General features: G+C 50.1%; 8 protein-coding genes across 8 annotated transcripts; 5 read left to right on the plus strand and 3 right to left on the minus strand.

The window, feature by feature from the left end:
• Nucleotides 1–670: 670 nt before the first annotated feature.
• IAQ61_006710 (uncharacterized protein) lies at nucleotides 671–5668 on the minus strand (the record flags this gene model as incomplete). The annotated part of the gene is made up of 1 exon (XM_003845558.2): nucleotides 671–5668. The coding sequence occupies one exon, from the start codon at nucleotides 5666–5668 to the stop codon at nucleotides 671–673; it is 4998 nt and encodes a 1665-aa protein (XP_003845606.2).
• Nucleotides 5669–6222: 554 nt separating this feature from the next.
• Nucleotides 6223–7974, minus strand: IAQ61_006711 (uncharacterized protein; the record flags this gene model as incomplete). The annotated part of the gene is made up of 4 exons (XM_003845559.2): nucleotides 6223–6366; nucleotides 6438–7564; nucleotides 7614–7763; nucleotides 7818–7974. The coding sequence occupies 4 exons, from the start codon at nucleotides 7972–7974 to the stop codon at nucleotides 6223–6225; spliced, it is 1578 nt and encodes a 525-aa protein (XP_003845607.2).
• A 127-nt stretch (nucleotides 7975–8101) lies between these two features.
• IAQ61_006712 (uncharacterized protein) lies at nucleotides 8102–8353 on the plus strand (the record flags this gene model as incomplete). The annotated part of the gene is made up of 1 exon (XM_066097285.1): nucleotides 8102–8353. One exon carries the CDS (start codon nucleotides 8102–8104, stop codon nucleotides 8351–8353), a length of 252 nt encoding a protein of 83 aa, XP_065952762.1.
• A 158-nt stretch (nucleotides 8354–8511) lies between these two features.
• On the plus strand, nucleotides 8512–9489 carry IAQ61_006713 (uncharacterized protein; the record flags this gene model as incomplete). Its single annotated transcript, XM_003845560.2, has 1 exon — nucleotides 8512–9489. The coding sequence occupies one exon, from the start codon at nucleotides 8512–8514 to the stop codon at nucleotides 9487–9489; it is 978 nt and encodes a 325-aa protein (XP_003845608.2).
• Nucleotides 9490–10943: 1454 nt separating this feature from the next.
• IAQ61_006714 (uncharacterized protein) lies at nucleotides 10944–11423 on the plus strand (the record flags this gene model as incomplete). The annotated part of the gene is made up of 1 exon (XM_003845561.2): nucleotides 10944–11423. The coding sequence occupies one exon, from the start codon at nucleotides 10944–10946 to the stop codon at nucleotides 11421–11423; it is 480 nt and encodes a 159-aa protein (XP_003845609.2).
• Nucleotides 11424–12827: 1404 nt separating this feature from the next.
• IAQ61_006716 (uncharacterized protein) lies at nucleotides 12828–13526 on the plus strand (the record flags this gene model as incomplete). The annotated part of the gene is made up of 1 exon (XM_066097286.1): nucleotides 12828–13526. One exon carries the CDS (start codon nucleotides 12828–12830, stop codon nucleotides 13524–13526), a length of 699 nt encoding a protein of 232 aa, XP_065952763.1.
• A 565-nt stretch (nucleotides 13527–14091) lies between these two features.
• Nucleotides 14092–14836, plus strand: IAQ61_006717 (uncharacterized protein; the record flags this gene model as incomplete). Its single annotated transcript, XM_003845563.1, has 2 exons — nucleotides 14092–14154; nucleotides 14213–14836. The coding sequence occupies 2 exons, from the start codon at nucleotides 14092–14094 to the stop codon at nucleotides 14834–14836; spliced, it is 687 nt and encodes a 228-aa protein (XP_003845611.1).
• Nucleotides 14837–15448: 612 nt separating this feature from the next.
• IAQ61_006718 (uncharacterized protein) lies at nucleotides 15449–17554 on the minus strand (the record flags this gene model as incomplete). The annotated part of the gene is made up of 1 exon (XM_003845564.2): nucleotides 15449–17554. The coding sequence occupies one exon, from the start codon at nucleotides 17552–17554 to the stop codon at nucleotides 15449–15451; it is 2106 nt and encodes a 701-aa protein (XP_003845612.2).
• Nucleotides 17555–17756: the final 202 nt, after the last annotated feature.

Genomic DNA, 17756 nt, shown 5'->3' on the forward strand with positions numbered 1-17756 from the left:
AACGAGCACATGTACATAGTACAACCAACCCTGCATGCTTAACTAAGAGCGAATGATAGTGATTCACAGACGTGATGGGTTCTAGAATAGGTTATCTTAGGTGGCTAGGATCACGTGATAATTTTCAACACTGAGTATATCAGCATAGTGTGAATCCCACCAAAAGAAAAGCTGTACGAAGTCGCTTCAAGACCCATTAATACCTAATAACAGCTCTCTGATATATGGTGTGGTAATGTATGTTACAGACGGTGAAGCATTCGCCTACATAACCGCTGCACCCGAAACACGAGATGCAAATAAACATGTGACACCCCTCCCGCCTTACCCGGCACTCCGGCCCAAACCAATCAACCATTCATTTTTTGTCTGAATGAGAACATTTGATTCTACGCTCACGCTTTAAGCTCACGTTTTGAAATGCGGTGTGACCGTAGACTACGTAGTTACTCGAATGATCGTAATCGCGCAGATGCGCCTGCAATGTGATGCGTTCAAAGTAGACAGGCAGCGCATAGCCTTTTGCTCGCGGTCAACATATCGGCATGGGCAGGCACTGCAGAATTGTGATTTTCTGGAGGATCAGAAAAATGTGTGCTTCTGCTCCTACTGTATCCTCAGTCTTAACTCTATGTACCCTGATGCGACCTAACCACTGAAGAAACCCACTTTATCCTTCACCAAAAGCACCGTTCCCTCGAACCCCCCAACCCATCCTCCTAACCTCCTCATCCCGATCCTGTTTCCACACTTGCACCATGTCCTGCCCTCGCTCTCGAACACGCTTATCCATCGTGCTTGCCTTGCCCGCCCTCTCCAACAAAATCACCGCAATCTCCACCCTCAGCCTCCTCTCCAGATCATTTATCTCCTTCGTATCTCCAATGTCGCCGAGATAAAGAGCCGTCAGACCACAATGTCTATGCATGATTTGCCGCAGGAGGTCCCGTTTAGTATGATCAATGGATGAATCGCTTTGAGGTTCTAAGTCCAGGTAGGATTTCAGATGGGCGAGCTTGACGTGGTATACGCTCTCTCTGCTAAGTTCCCGCACCACATTTGCAATTTGATCTGCAAAAACGCGACTTTTGGTTTCACTCTCTGGCATACTGTCTTCTGTGTTTGGAAGGGGAAAATCGAGGAGCATGAGGCGCCAGGGGAAGGTGTTGGGGAGAACGCTTGGCTTGCGTGCGGGATCTGTTTTCCACATTTCTGTGCGGAGAGAGGAGATGTAGAATATCATTTCTTGGAGGAGGGGCTTGCCGTGCGTGGGCCACCAGTGGGATTGCAAGTAATTGCCATGCAAAACGTCGCGCAGAAGGCTGTTGGATATATAGGAAGGCTCGGCGTGGTTCACCAGAGCTTTGAAGAGTATCATGGTTTGCTCGTGGACGAGTTGAGGTGTAATGCCGCCATCTGAGATGGATGCATATGCGTCATATTCCATCTCTACATATGGAGTGCAGATTTTCCCGAGCAGGGCGAAGAGACCGCCTGGGATGATTCGTCGCGCTATGTCGAGACCCTCGTCGTAGAAGGTGAGGTATACTGGGATATCAGATTGAGAGAGCATTGCTGAGATGTTGCGGAGTTTCTTGTGAAGGACTATGATGGCAGAAGGTGGCGCGACAGTGTATATAGCATAGTCTACCAGATCCTTTAGTAGTGTGGACGGGAGAGCACGGAACTTATTGCTGTTGTTGTGTGAAGCCATGGTTCGAAGAAGGAGGAACTCAGTTCGCCAAGGTACAAACGGGAGGTTGAGTTCACGTTCCGCAGCCTCGTCGATGCCGTGTTTGCGGAGGAAGATCGAGACCCAACGTGCCGTTTGTTGTTTCAGTTTCTCAAATACTGGGAAAAGAACACGCTGTAAATAGTCGTCGAAGTTCTTTCCGCTCAATTCCTCACTGCGGACATGCTTCAATAATTCGTGCAATGTCGGTGAAGACGTAGGAACGGGGTCTTGAATCATCCAGCGAATGTTTGGTGGCTCTTTGGTGACTTCTGCTTTCTCCCAGTCGCTCTCACTTATCGGATCACGTTCTTTAAGGTTTCCGGCCTCCCAAACGATTGATTCCAAGATTGTGAAAATGGCGTCCGCGTGGGTTGCTTCATAGCGATCTAGCATATCAAGAAGTGATCTCACAATATTGAGGCGAACATCAGTATGAGTCGCAATTGTCGCAAGTGTTCCGAGAGCCTCAATAGCTGAACCTTCACTAATGACTTTTGTACTGTTTATGAGCCGGATGAGTAGCTTCAGAGTAGTGATCTTAACATATGGGCCTTCTTTCGATTCTGCAATGGCGTCTCCCCCGTGAGGTTTTGTGAAGCTGATAGATTTTCCTTCATGAACATTCTCGACAGATATTGTATCTTGTAAAGAATGATTTATACGGCTTGTCAATTTTCGAAAGCACTTGGCAGCATCCGCCGCAGACAACCTGTGCAAGAAGCTAGGCTTTAGTAACAACCGATGCCACGAGCTCAATCTAGGTTGCTTAGTGACCGTGTCAATTACTAGATCAATTGCGAGGCTGGGTCTATCGCTCTCTCCAAGCCTAACGATTAGTTGCATCGCTACCTCATGATAAATCGGTGTGCCAGAGGTCCACTCTGAGTAATCAAGAGCGCGTATTGCACGCCGAGCAAGGCGATGAATCAGCTCCGGCGGCATAATATTGAGATGACCTCGGATATTTCGCACTGCACTGCGATAAGAAAAAAAATTCCTTGACATGAAGTCTTGACTGAGAGACATCGCGGGATATCGAACGTCTGAACTCGAAGGAAAGGGCGATTGAAGCAAACCGTCTTCGCTGAATGGTCCGTCCAGATACAGTAGAGCGAGTAACACAGCAGCCTCGCTCATGGGCCCGGATTTATCCCATAACTTGATAAGTTCATTCTCGAATGACAATGGAACGTATGCAAGGTGCTTGAGCGGAAGGGTGTCGCCGATAGTTGCGGGATCGTGCATGGCAAGGGATACTCCAACAGAAAGATCGATGTACGTCGGTGTCTCAAGCTTTTGTGGGAAATTTGTGAGTCCTTCTACCTCTAAAGGATTCCAGACCACTAGAGCCCCAGAGTCACTGGAATTTGGTAGTATTGGCCATACCGTGGTATTACGGACCTCTTGGGGTGGCCAGTCTGCAGGAATGTGTGTGGCTACGCGCTTCCAATACCAAACACCGTCGACCTTGTGTACTCGGTCATGACTTAGAGGGCCTGTGGCATATTTCCACGCCTCTTTGGCTCGTTCCTGTCTTACTGTTTTGGTGCAGCATTTCGGGATATATAGCTCAAGCGCATACTTGTAGCTATCAACAAAAACTCCAACACATTCTTGCGACCTTTTGTCCGCAGGAACGACTTGGAAAGCCAGTTGCTTGTCAGGAGTTAATGTTTTCTTGACACGGGACGATAGATATGGAGCAAAGATTTCGAGATCTTCCACATCAAAAGTCCATCGTGGAATAAGATGTTGGATGGCTAAACCACGAGGTAAACAATCTGGCATCGTGCTCAAACTAGGATGAGCAGAAGCTCGTAATCTGGACCATAGCGCATCCCTCGACTTTGCAAGCTCGTCAATGAATCGCACTGCTGGGATGTTGATCACATCGATCTTGAGCTCTTCAATCTCATGTGAGCCATGTGCAAGTAGACCTCGAAGGTCATTCGCCCCCAACTTCTTGCAGGCCTCAGAGTTGGCCTTTTCCTCGACGGTAACTAGCATCTGCACGGTACTGCTCCAGAAACAGTCAAACAGATCCTCTTTCGCACATTTAAGCGTCTGTAGTAGTACGGTAGTAAGCTTGATACGTTCATTGACTGCTCTTCGAAAAAGTGACAGTACGCCGTTCCAACCTGGTGCATTAAATGATGGCTGAATCATAGCGGCGCAAGCTGTATCGAACATGCCTGAAAGTATCAGATTTGCCTTTTCAACACCGTTCCTTATTTCAGATATCGTTGATGAGCTGTCGATGGGTTCAGGAATACCAGAAAGCAGTCTAACGGCTTCAGAAGGGTACGTTTGCGGGTACAGCTCGCGGAGCACAAGTGGATCGTTCATGAACCGCTCTGCCCACTTTAGAGTATCGGCGTAGCAGTCCAAAGACCCACTAGCGATTGCAGCAAACAGTGCCGACTTCGCCTGGTGACCTCGTTGCTCAGGCTGGGACGCAATTTTGGCACTCTTTTTCCGACCCTCGATGTACTCATTTGCGAGTGTGAGTGCTGTGGCATGATCTCCGCTTTGCTTTAGGAGATGTAGATGCCATATCTGCGTTTCGCGAATAGCCACATGATATGCTATGCCCAAATGTAGAACAGAATCATAGCTTGAGCCTTCCAAAAATGCGAAATCACCTCGTACCTTTCTTACACGATTGAAAAATTCCAAGGCTTGAGTAGGTCCTAGCTTGGCGAGTAAGTCGGCACTGAGGCCTCCTTTGAGTTTTTCAAGATCAGCATCGATATCGATATCGAGGCCTGTAGATGCCTGGATGCAGAAACGCATCAAGGCGTAACGACGCTGAGGCAGTGTTCCGGAGAGAATTCTGCCCCAACATGTGAGTGTATCCAGACTTTTGATGCCGTCAACGAGATGGTTGAATAGTGCTCGCAATTGCGATTCGAAAAGCTGGGGCTTGCGCGACCAACAGCAAGCGACAAGATGGACTATGTGCTTTTCATCCAGGTTGATCATCTTTCCAGCTGTGGGGTTCTTTCCGAAATACTGAAGTGTCAGATGCACAATATCCAGAATCATGTCCCATTTCACTCGCTTGCGTACGGCACGATTGAGCAGAGGCTGAATGATAGTATTGACGACGAAGGATTCATCAATTTTGCTATTCTCCAGTGAAGCAAGTGTTCTCAGGCAGTCAAGAGAATACTTCATTGAGTTTGAAAAGCCATCACTCGGCGAGACCGTGGTACGGTACCGGTTGGCAAGTGATTTGATGTGCTCTCGGTCGATGGCTTTCATTTCCTCATTCTTGAGTCTCGACAATTGAATCCGCCCCAAACATTCTGGATGATGCTCTAGGAGATCTCTTTCCCTTGCATGCTTTCCGATTCCTTTTGCCCCTGCTGTCAGAGCGAACTCGACCAATTCCTCGGAGCAAGCTGGAAGTAAGAGACCGTAATGCTTCGCTAATGGTCTCTGATCGCTCGTATTATATTTGGTGTTGACGTATGTGCTTGGATGGAGCGCTTTGAAAAGTGCAGTGATACAATCTCTCTTCTCTTTCATGTCCTTGCCCTTGGCACAACGACCGAGTATCTGGCACAATTTCTTAACGTGCATTACCGACAAACCTGCAAGAATGCCAAGGATCCCGGGAATATCTCCAACCCCAGTCCACGCATCTCTCCATGCCGCTGAATGGAGTCGCCTTCGAAAGTGTGCGATGGCGAACTGTCGGACGATGGCTGAATGATCTTGGTGCAAACCCTCTCGTATGACCGTGGGTGATTGAGTGATGCCTAGCCATACATCGAAATTGGAAGGGGAGACGGAGCCAAACTCTATTGCTCTCAGCAGCTCTGCTGTAATAAGTTCATCGGAAGCTTGGGCTCGGAGTTCCTTGTAGTATTGACATAATTGAGCCGGCGTAGAGGCACGGATGCGTTGGGCGTCAAGTACTGTATTCATGGCGTTGGAGAAGATGTTACAACAGTAAACTACAAACTGCCAAATATATTGTTTCTGTTGGTGTGTCTACTTGTACAATGCTAGCCTGCCTAGTCGTTGACAGACCCACAAGGCTGTGCAGTACCGTAGTCCACCACACTTGCAACGATCTGCAATTAGGCGAGCCGTACAGTGGCGAAGGGCGGTACACAAGGCAACCCCGCGCCCTTCGCTTGTAAGCGGCTGCCTGATATGATCCGCGGACTTGAATTGAGAGATAGGCATAGATTCACACGAGGAAAAAGTTGAGATGATCAAGTCTTGCTAAAAGGTGGCCACAACTGTGAATGGTATATCAGTGACATGGCGGCACAGGAACGAGATGGACAAATGGTACATAGCTTATGACATTGGGGTATATAACCATGCTCTCACTGCGCTTTGCCAATGAACCAATAAAATAATACTAGATTGCGTCTAACGCATTCATCGGAGGGTATAAGTGGTGAATGCATGCTTGAGCGCACATGTGTGCGGCCAAAACCATTATGTACGACCGCAGATTCAATTGCGCTTCAAGCACCTCTTGGGCCATTCGTGGGTCCTTTGTTGACAAGGCCTGAGAAGAAAGAGCGGAGCTTCTCGTTGCTAACCAGGGTTGGATCCTGAGTTTTCGTAGTTGGCGTGTCCGCGTCATTGGCACGGGTTGCTTCACGATCCTGTACATGTTTTAGCTGTGTGGGCCTCATCATGGAAATGGCACAACGTCATGCATGGCGCAATAACATACCTGCAACCTCTTGACCATGTCGTCAGCATTCACTTGAATACCACCCATGTTGAACTGCACAGGCCCAATGTGATCTTCGACAATGCCAGACGCATCATCAGCCCATGTCCGGTTTGCTGCTGGATCGTGCTCCTTGCGAGCAGCTTTGAGTGCAGCTTCGTTATCGTCATCGCGCCGCAGTTGCTCCAGAACAGCGACTTGCTCTGTAAGGAATACCTGTGCATCCTTGCTGGATATCTCCAACGTGTTGGTCTGCTTTGCCAGGCCTGCCAATGGGAAGTCAGATTCGGGGTTGCGTATGGTGTCCTCGTAAATTGAGGTAGCAGATGGGCCTTCTTCCTCCTCGTCTGCTGTAGGCATGGACTCTTGGTTTGCCTGCGCTTCGTCTTCGGATGGCGGCAATGCCTGACCATTCGTTAGTCGCATATGTCGCGGTATGTCGATATCTACGCTCCATTTTTGGCTGATACCCTCAACGTCGAAACCCTCGCGCAGAATTCGAATCTTGGCCCATGAGTCCCAGTTCGGCGGTACCAGGACACGGTCACGATCAGTTACATTGTGTCGCAACTGCTCTTGTTTCAACAGAGATTTGATGCCAAGTGTCGAGTGTATCAGTGTCCGAAGAGATCCTGGCGCAGTAGGCATGGTGTACACCAGACTCGATCCGTGCTTGAGCAGAATTGTGCGCAAGTACTGTAGTATGAAGTCAAATTCCTCTTCTTTCCAACCCCTTTCCTTCTCCAGCGACTCGATCTTGTCAGCGTTTTGGCAGACCACACAGAGCGGTAGACCGAGCGGCTCGTCCCACTCCCCAGGACCCATGGGGATCTTGACGCCGTCCATGTTGTTACCTTCCGAAGCCAAATTACGCCCCTTGTCTTGCAGCATCTGTATGTTCTCTTCCAGGACTACTTTTGAGGCATCGTCAAGCGAGAGAACCAATGATCTCAGCACCCGTATCCAGTCTCGAAGCTGCCGTATCCATAACCAAGGGTGGTTCCAATCGAGCAGTATGACTATGAGCATGTGTGGTAGCGTACGTGGGTTGAGGTAGGGCTTTATTAAGGGGGTGAAAGACGGCGAGGGATTTGCGAGGAGGTACAGCGACAAGCGGGCGAGAGTATCTGCAGCGGTCAGCGTATGATTTCCCTTGTATAGTGAAGGAATTGCAACCTTCGTGATCGGTGTCTAGCACATCCTGATACGTGTAGCCAAGCGCAAATTGGTTGGCGATGGGAGGCTTCCGCCCTCGGTCTGGCGGCCTACGATTACTATCCGTGGACACTGATTCCAAGAATTCTCGCTGTGTCTCCGGTGTGCCCCCTATGTGCTGGTCAGTTCAGTCTTTTGCACGGCTTCCCCTTTCGACCAGCATACCCAGCACAAGCAAGCTCTTCTCTGGGAGTCGCTTCCCGCTTGAGATATTGTCCAGCATGGGCTTCCATATTTCCTCCCTGTCTCCATCTCGGCTGTCGGCGCGGTGGTGGCTTCCCGGCAACCGCGTGGGGAAGTTGGGAAGGCGGCGCGCGCTCATTGCGGAGGTGGTGCGGAGGTTCGACACGTACAATCGAGAATTGGCCTACGCACGTTGTGTCATGAGATCAGTCCAGGCTGATGGGACTGACAGCGAAGGGCGGAGAGGGAGAGGGGAACCAGGAGTGATGCGCCCACGAGTGAATGTCAAGTGGGGCGGTGAGGCTGTTTGGGATGATGCACATGTGTTTACCAATGGCTTTTCGGTCGTGCTTGTGCTGCTGGGCTGGTTGGGACCCTGCCAAGCCCAAGCTACAAAAGTTGCCGGTACCTCACTACCCCGACGCGACCTCACGCCCTCCTCCGCACCAGCCAGCCAAGACGGTTACGTGACAACAGGCTATACACATCTACCTGCTCTAGGTAATCCAACTATCTAGCCTTATCTACAATTCGAGACTCGAAGCATCAATCTGCCGCTTGGATACCCACGTAACCATGAGAATTTAAACCACCACTCGAATCCTTCACTTAGAGACGCCCTTCCCACGCGACTACCCCTCCACTCACTCGCACTTTCCATAGAGGCATTGGCGTGATGAACTCAGTGCGCAACATCCAGCAGCTGAACAAGCGCGAGCTCGAAGCGGGTATCAATCCAGAAGCCTCTTGGCATACCGACTACCGCGACACGGCCTTCATCTATATTGGTGGTCTCCCCTTCGAGCTTTCAGAGGGCGACATCATTACCATATTCTCCCAATATGGCGAACCTGTATGGATTAAGCTCGCAAGAGACAAGGAAACGGGCAAGTCGCGGGGGTTTGCCTGGATCAAGTATGAGGACCAAAGAAGCTGCGACTTGGCTGTAGACAACCTAGGCGGAGCAGCCATCATGGACCGAGTGATCCGGGTGGACCACGCCCGCTACAAGCCCAGAGACGACGAAGACATGCGCGACAACACCATGGGCGAACTTGACCTTGACCCAGGTCAGGAATCAGATGCTGGTAGACGGAAGCGGAGGAAGACGGAAAGCGAGAGTGACTCAGACGAGGATCGGCCAATGTTGCCCGAAGAAATTGAGATGGAGCGTTTGGTAGAGAAGCTCGATGAGGAGGATCCCATGCGCGACTCGCTAATCAAGCAGCAAGAAGAAAAGGTCACTGAGGCATTAAAGAAGTGGAAGAAGCAGCGACGCAAAGAAAAGGAGCGAGCACGGAGAAAGGACAAACATCGTCACAGAGATGGCTCACGCGACCGAGATAGGCGAAGGATCAAAGATAGGGAGGGAGATAAAGACGACAGACATTCCAGACACAAGGACGAGCGCAGTAGGAGCCGTGACAAGTACATGGATAAGGGAAGGCGGAGACCAAGAAGTAGAGATGTCTCAGAGGGGGATTGCGACAGAAAGAGACCCGATCGGTCACATGAAAGACAGGATGAGCGAAGAAGTAGACGTGATCGCTCCCGAGAGCGTGAGCGACGTCGATCCCGTTCTGTTGAGAAAAAGAAAGAGCCATCCCGTTCTGAGACGTCACCACTCCCTTATCGCGCTCGCTCTCCTCGATGATTCTAGCAACCCCAAAGTACGGCTTCAGATGCGCAGATGCGGATCTGCGACCGAATGCTCATGTATCAATGCACTAATATAGCCCATCATTGACCCAAGTCCTTCATCCCTTGGCCAGATCTCAGCAGTACTTGTAGCACTTGCATCCAGGCCATTGTCTCCACAACTAGATCCTGCACTCTACATGATCTTGAACTACTGCAGACCGCTGGAGTCGTAAGACCGTGGCAAAATGAGACAACATCAAAAGAGCGCAGGCCGCGGGTAACAAGCACAATAAAGACGACCATGTTTTGGGCGATGGTATTATTCAAAGTTATACTCCTAGACTCGAACAAGGGTATTTCTGGATGGATTGTTCAAACACTATTTTCCCATCCGAGAAGCATTTACCAATTTAATGTAATCTAAGCAGCGACCTGCATAGAGAGGTATGGAATGATCGGCACTTTCTTAGCATCCTCGACTATTCTCGGGAAGCAATCTGAAGAACGCGCCGCCATTGAGTCTCCAGCAAGACTGGAATCTACAGTCGATAATTGGGAGAACTACGCATGTAATTAGGTATTATGGCCATAGCAAGGTTTTAACTAGTGTCACTCAACCTAGACGCCGATATCCGGGTAAACTAGAGCAACTTAGCACCTGATATTCTGAATGATATGAGCATCTATAGTGAGGATACGAGTGAGAGGAATCAATGCAAGTTGTACCGGCACCCTATTCTGTTTGCTCTAACACAACTTTGCTAACCTGATATGGACTTTCACCTGCATATAGCGTGGTACACAACAAGCAAGCAAACAAACAGTCAAACAATATGAAGATCTTCACGTCTTATTGCCAGATCATCTACCGCTTCTCCTCTCACACTCCTTACAATCTTCTCCCGCATTCATAACATCCTTCATCGAACTCACTCCGGTCCTTACCCAAATGGCCACTCTGCTAGCGAGTCCGATGTCATACACTCTATCACGCTCACTTACCGCCTCACCCTTACAATCACTGGGCCTCCCTCACACTCACACAATCTACACAATACAAATAGCTCCTCAGTGCTACCAGTAATAACTAACCGTTTGTTACACTGCGTCTCCAGCCAACAACGCAGTCCACGCAACTAAGCCAGCAACTTCGAATCCATCGCGTACATGTAGTAACCTTTGAAACCTTCCACCTCCAGTATCGCAGCCTCTTACTTGGCATACACCCTTCCTTCCTTCGATGCGAGAAACCGCGTCCCCATCACCCCACTATCTTGCAAGCAAGACAAGTCGACTCCGTAATTCTGCGCAGAGGAAGTAACCTGCAAGGCTGCAGCTACTGGATCTAACGATACTATCATATTGATCTCTGGTGAAGATCCGCGTAGCTCATGTGCTCACTGCTGGTAGTCGTGCAGTGATGCCGCAGCTAAGAGACAGAGACCCGCTGGCTTGAGCTATGCAATTATGGATACCTGGCGTTTGGATTTGGTTCGGAGAAGTAAGAAGTCGAAACTGAGGGGAGTATTGGCTCAATTTAAGATGATGTGCAGTGGCTTCATTCGGAAGTCCTGGATACCAAACGCCAGTGTTAGAAGGGCAGCCGCCTACGAAACTTCCCGTGGCGAGTTAGCTTTGCTCGGAGTTTTCGTTCATGGGAGTTTTCTTTGCGTGTTGGCACCTAATGTTGATCTTGCGAAGTTGATTGAAGTCGACGCACAAAAAGAAGTAAAGGAGAAGGTGAAGGAAAAGAAGAAAGAAAGAAATCCAATCCCAACCGTCTTTCAATTCAACGCAGAAACCTCTGCATCTGCAGCAAGAATCGACGCTCTCAACCAATCCAACATTTTATACCAGGCATCACAACATCCAACAAGCGCATCGCTCTCGATGCTACATTTTCGGAACCCCCTGATCTCGCATTACCATCACCGCCACGACCACTAGCCCAAAGAAAAAATGTCCCAGAAGATCATCAGAAAATAGACAGAAAATCCAATATCTGGACTTGACAAGTCAATCCATCCACCCACGCCCGTCTCCGACATCTCCCAACCTAACCGCGTGAACCCCACTTCCCTCACCAAACCAGAAAACGCCTACCCCGCTTCCCGACCCGCGCCTCTAGTACCACTTCCATCCAGTGCAGGACACGAGTTCCTGGAAAATCCATCTTGTCGGAGGTTGTCGCTCTTTATCTCTCTTTAAAAAGCAATATATAAAGGATAAAATGAGATTTCATCATCGAAAAGTCGATTTGGTTCGATGGTGTAGTTGGTTATCACGTTCGCCTCACAAATTTGCTGTGCGCGAAAGGTCGGGATTTCGAGCATCCCTCGAATCATACCTTTTTTTCCTTTTTGGGCTTTGTTCTCTGCGCTTTTCTTTTTCATAATGCATCCGCTTTTTACGTTTTCTATTGGCTCCTCTCTGCTTTCGATTTCTTTTCTTTCTCTCTTTTCTAGCCCAGCTAAATGCAGTTATGTCATCTTGAGAGAGTTTTCAGCAATATGGTCGGAAAACAAAGAGGAAATGTAGGAGTGCAGAGGACGAATTTGGAGGGGAGCCCATGTGTGCATCGTCTTCACCAAATTACGCTTTTTGAATTGTATACATTCAACGCAAGCATCTATTGACCAAACTACCATGAGATCTGATAAATAGTTAATAGTAGTGGTTGTATAATCCCTAGTTCGATGTCGAGATTTGATGTTCTGTGCGCATTCGGTGAACGGGTCCATCAGGGGAAATGTTTTTGCACCCTCTGTTGTTTGTGTTTGCATGTTAAACCAGAGAATAGCACGTTGACGCGCAGTGTGATGTAGCTCCAGAGATCTTTGGCTCTGTAAGGCTACGACTAGGGTGGTGCTACATACCGGTATGTATTTGGGATCGTAACTAGTGGAGGCAAGGATATGAATTCCTGCGATGATCGCAAATCTTGGAAGGGACCACTCCAGACGTTGCCAAGGTTGACGGTACCGGTACCTACCGGCCAGAACAATCGTGAACTGCAAACCAACCCCCTCTTCAGTTCGTACCATTCATCAAACCCCCCCGCTGTGTTACCCGTTGAAGTAGGCCAACTCTATCAAGATCCTCAGCAATGACATGCCAGCAATTCAAAGCCTTGAATCCAGTTCCGTCTCATCGCGGCGATGGGCAGCCCTGAGGGCCCGGGATCCGTCAGCCAATTCTGCCTTCTTCTACGATGTCACGACCACGCTGATCTGCTATCGCCCAACCTGTCCCGCTCGTCTCGCTCGGCGGTCCAACATACCCACTGCCCTATACGCAGGCTATCGGCCGTGCAAGCGATGCGATCCTTGCAATTCAACATAGCATCGGGACATGCAGAGCAGGAATGATTTGATACAGGCGCAGCATTTCATCTCGGTCGCTGTGGTGGAAGGGAATGATTGGACGGTTGCGGAGATTGCTGCAAAGGTTGGACTCAGCATAGGCCATTTGCACCGTCTGTTCAAAAAGTATTCAAATACTACACCGAGAGACTTTGCCGCCGCGCAGCTCCCAGTACATCGTGCTCAGAACGAAAGCCAGTTTATATCCAGTGGAAGTCTGGATAATCTCTCCATGGGTCCAGAGCCATCTGTCGTGCAGTCGATATCAGAACCACTGTTATGGCTCCCCTGGGATAGCTGGACAAGTGATTTGGAGCGACTGAGTCTGCTACGTCTGGGCCATCAAATTCTTTTGACTCAGCCGACGCCTGGACATGGTTATATTTCCACTCTTTTCCTCTTGAATGATTTGACAGAGCGGACTATCATACAAATCCATAATCACTTCTCTCAACAGCCTCACATTATACAGCTGATCTCGTTGACATGGGTCCTTAGGCAGTGTGACTACCAACTGTCCGCACAAGTTTTGCAAGTCATTTCCCTTTCAAAAGACTCTTTCTGTTCTTCCAATCGGCCGTCTGATGATCGAGCTCGGACGACCGGCTCTACAAAGTCATGTTTGAAGCAGACAAAACCATTCATAGCATCAGCAAACTCCGAGCTCTCAAGACTGAAATTGAGATGAATTCCACATACGAAATCCCCAGCGTCACCCCTACCATACAAAAGCCGCTTGACACATTCTCCGTTTACATCAAGGCTGTGATGTCTTGAACGTGCAGGCTGAAAGCATTGCACGATTGCAGTTGACGAGAACATGGACATTGCCGGGTCTGGTGCTATCAAACTAGATATTTGGATATATGGGGTTAGAAAAGATGTCAGAGGCCATGGGCTTTTATCTACACTTGTTTGAATCTAGAGCTTTGGGACTTTCTTCACAGGCCAGATAAGTGCTTCGACTACAAGAGACGAATCGCAAAGCAAGGCGTGCTCTGATTGGTCTGTTTGTGGTCATCTCCTTGGCGTGCACTAGGCAGGTTGGTTGTGATTGGCTGGCTTGGCATCAGTGTCGAGTGTAATTGGTCAGTTTCGCATCACTGAATCCACAGATAGTTAGGGGCTAGTCTGTAAGCTACTTGCGCGGAACTTCTATCATACCGGCACCCTATACAACTCTGGCCGTTTGTCGGTGCAAAACAAATCCGCCAGATATTAATTGAAACCACGATTGACACTCGAGACCAAACATGGACAGTCCTGTCGCAGCAAATGTTTTTGGAACGTTGGGAGCTGTGCTTTGGTCGCTTCAGGTTCGATGCCCATTATTCCTGGATTGTCTTCCCTGACATTTGCTAATGAAGGAGATAGCTATTACCTCAAATCTGGAAGAATTGGCGGCGCCATGATAGTGAATCTCTATCTGCCATGTTCTTCTTATCATGGGCCATTGCCGGAGTACCCCTCGGTGTCTACAATATTGTCGACGACTTCAACATCGCATTACAGGTTCAGCCTAATATCCTTATCCTTCTAAGCCTCTTCACCTGGTCTCAATGCAAGTATTATGGAGACCATTGGAACTTGGTGAAGATCGCTGCTTGGTTTGTTGCTATGGCTTTGGTGCTTGGTGGTGTTGAGACTGGCCTAGTCTTTGCGCTCAGGGTGGCGGATACACGTGGGCTCAAATGGCCGTCGACCTTGATGGCGGTCCTTGCCGCCGTGCTTTTGGCAGGAGGAGTCCTTCGCCATTATGTCGACATGTTCAAAACGCGCTCAGATGCTGGACTGTCGCTCAAGTTTGCGTTTTTGGATGCTAGCGGAGATGTAGCATCGATTTTGTCCGTGGTGTTTCAACCACAGCTCAGCATCCTTGGACTGGTCATCTACGGCTCAGAGTTGGTGATCTGGCTAGGCTTGATTTTTGTGGTAATCTATTTTCGGATGGCAAATCGGAAGACTTCGAGGGAGAAAGACAACACAACCGGAGTATAGGGATATCGCTGGTGCATTTTGCTTTGCGGTAGGGAGGAACATGGTATTTGGTAACATAATGTATGCGGGAAGCGAGCGCCGCAAGCAATGAATTCAACGTACAATAACCCTACGCCACAACACTCATGTGGCTTGCCTGCCTTTTGCTCGTCAGTCAATCTGTATCATAGCCACGTGCGGGAAATTAACTCGCAACAGGAAATCCTTAATCTGCCTTGATTGCTCATTCGGTTTCTCGATCTAAGAACAAAGTGTGAAACTATATCGTCTCTGTATACACATGTGAGTGTGACTCCAACTGCGACTGCGACTATAACTGCCTACTGCGTGATCAAGACATCCTAGCTTTCAGCCTCAACCCAGCCCGTCATCTCGTCCTCTCAAAGCAACCATGACGAATCTTCCAATCGTCCAATTTAGTCCGATCAAGTGAAAATCTTCCAAACGCGAAAACATCTACACGCCGAACCTACGCAACGCCTGTTCATGTCAACCTGTCCCCACTTCTCGCGCAAAGTAACGTCATGCAAAACTGACCCTCTTCTTCTTCCTCAACACGTTGCCCTTCTTCCGCGCCCTCTTGTCCTTCCGGGCCCCCGCCTTCCCCAATAGTCATGCCAGACTAACTCTCTTCTTTTTCCCCACCTTACACTTACACGTCTTTCTGTCGTCCTCTGCCCCAGCTACCGCTCCCGCCCTCTCCAACTCCTTCTCCTTTTCCCGATTCTTCTCCATAAGCGCATGCTCCCCATGCCCTTCGCCAATAACAATACTGCTCACCGGCCTCCCCGCGCCCACACTGATCCCCTTGTTTCCGAACCAGCCCGCAAGCGACTTGCCACTCTTCTGGCTATCAAAGCTTGCCTTCCGTCTGGGTGTGGTCGGTTGACTCGGTTCCGTGCCTGCGACTTCATCGCTGGACCACCAACCTTCCGGTCTGGACGTGGATGTGAGGGTTGTAGTGCCGGAATCGATGACCGACGCGTTTGGGCTGAGTGTTGCGTTTTCCAGAAGGCGGGATGTGGGTGGTGGAGACATGAGGGTGCGGCGGGGAGGTGAGGACACAGCTTTGGGAGCCGTGCGGGCTTCGTAGCTGGCTAGGTGGGGGACTTTGGTGGAAGATATGGGGCTGGCAAGGGTGGGGGGAAGGACGTCTAGAATGGCGCCATCGATGGAGAGTGGGCGGCGGGAGTTGGATGGGACTTTGCGGGTGCGCAGGGCGGCGGGGCTTGACGCGCTTTCATCACCGGCGTCGTCTTCCTCTTCGGCAGAGGGTGTGTGCTCGGCTTGGGCGAGGAGGCCGTAGTAGCGGCCGGGGGAGCGCCAGCGCTTTTCTTTTTGACCTTCAAGCGAGGGTTGCTCGCCTTTGTTCGCATGTTTGTCTAGGGCATCGAAGACATGCGGGAAGACGAGCTTGTCGACGGATTCGCCCCAGAGGAAGTCGAGATGCTCGTAGTGTGGAATTTCTTTGGCGCTGGTATGGCGGGGGAGCTCTTTGAGCATGACATTGATGTCGACAAGGCCGTCAGCGCCTCCATAAATTAGGACAATAGGCGTTTTGATGTTGCGAGTGGGGAATTTGGCGACTTTGTAGTACTTGCTTCGGTTTGAAAGTGGGCTCGGTGCATCATCGTCGTACATTTGGAAAGTACCATTACGGATGATCTGGAACCAATGAACGACACTTTTGGTGGAACTGTACGAGTACAGATGCGGGTAGGCTGCGAGTTTCTGGTGTGGAGCAATGTTGACGGCTGTCCAGCCAAACAGGAAGCGTAAACACGTGTCGATGATGCGGACGAAGATTGGCGGGTAGAGGATGGACTGCCACATGGTGGTCGAGGGCAGAATCGCCTTGCGACCAAAGGCGAGATAGAGAATGTCGGGAGATGCCTTGACGAAAGAGTCGACTATGCCAGAAGCAACGCCCTTGGGCGACATGGCCGGTGCCAGCGCGATGAATACATCCACCTTCTCATTGAGCGTAGGATGAATAGACAGAGTGGCAAATGCTTGCGCCGTGCCCTGCGAGAAGCCAATATACGACAAGCTCGGCTGGTGGGTCGTCTCCAGAATATATGCAATCGAGTCCGGAATATCGTGGAAAGCGAACTGATCCATGCTAAAGTTCCAAAACGCACTCGAAGTTGGCGCACTGTGCACGCTCTTCTTCGAGTACTTGTTTCCCCTGTTGTTCCCGAGCCAGACATCGTAGCCGCGCTCCACCAACTCAAATGGTAGACAGCGTTCCCGCTCTGTCAAGCAGACCCAGACCTCGCTGTTCATCATCAGCCCATGATGGAGGTACACCACCTTCTTCTTGACCCCGGTATTCCTATCACTAGAGTTGACGCGAACACCCTCCTCACCCTGACGCCAAGCCAGACGATGCAGTCCTAGCAGATAGCCATCACCAGTCTGTACAATGTGCTCCTCGCAATAATATCCCCACAGTTCGCAGAGCTCTGTAAAATCCGAGGCATTGGCAATGGAGCTCCAAACGCCCTTCTTCTTCTGCCGTACACGCTTCGACGAGGGCGAGGAGAGGTGGTTGAATAGGCGGCGAGTCAGGCGGTAGCAGAGGTTGATAACGGGCGTGGGCAGCGCAAGAGTGATGACGGCGATGAAAGACTCGAAGACGATGAGGGAGACGGAGAGGAAGAGGGCAAGGTACTCGCGCAAGTGTAGACGCGAGAGGAAGGGAATGTGCAGCGCCATGTTCCTGAGCTGTGCTGTGCTGCCTGCAAAGTCGGTGTGTTGGTTGCGGCGTTGCGCTCGCTGCTCTCGAGTCTCGAGCCAGCCGATGGAGGAGGAAGTTGTGAGCTATGCCCAAGTGCTATATTATGCGGATCTGCACGGGGGGGGGGCGTTGTGCAAAGGTTGCCGGTAGGACCGTTAGCTAGGTGGTTCAAGGGGAAGT

The sequence above is a fragment of the Plenodomus lingam genome, assembly GCF_022343315.1.
Source record: "Plenodomus lingam strain CAN1 chromosome Unknown contig_26, whole genome shotgun sequence".
Taxonomy (NCBI): Eukaryota; Fungi; Ascomycota; class Dothideomycetes; order Pleosporales; family Leptosphaeriaceae; genus Plenodomus; species Plenodomus lingam.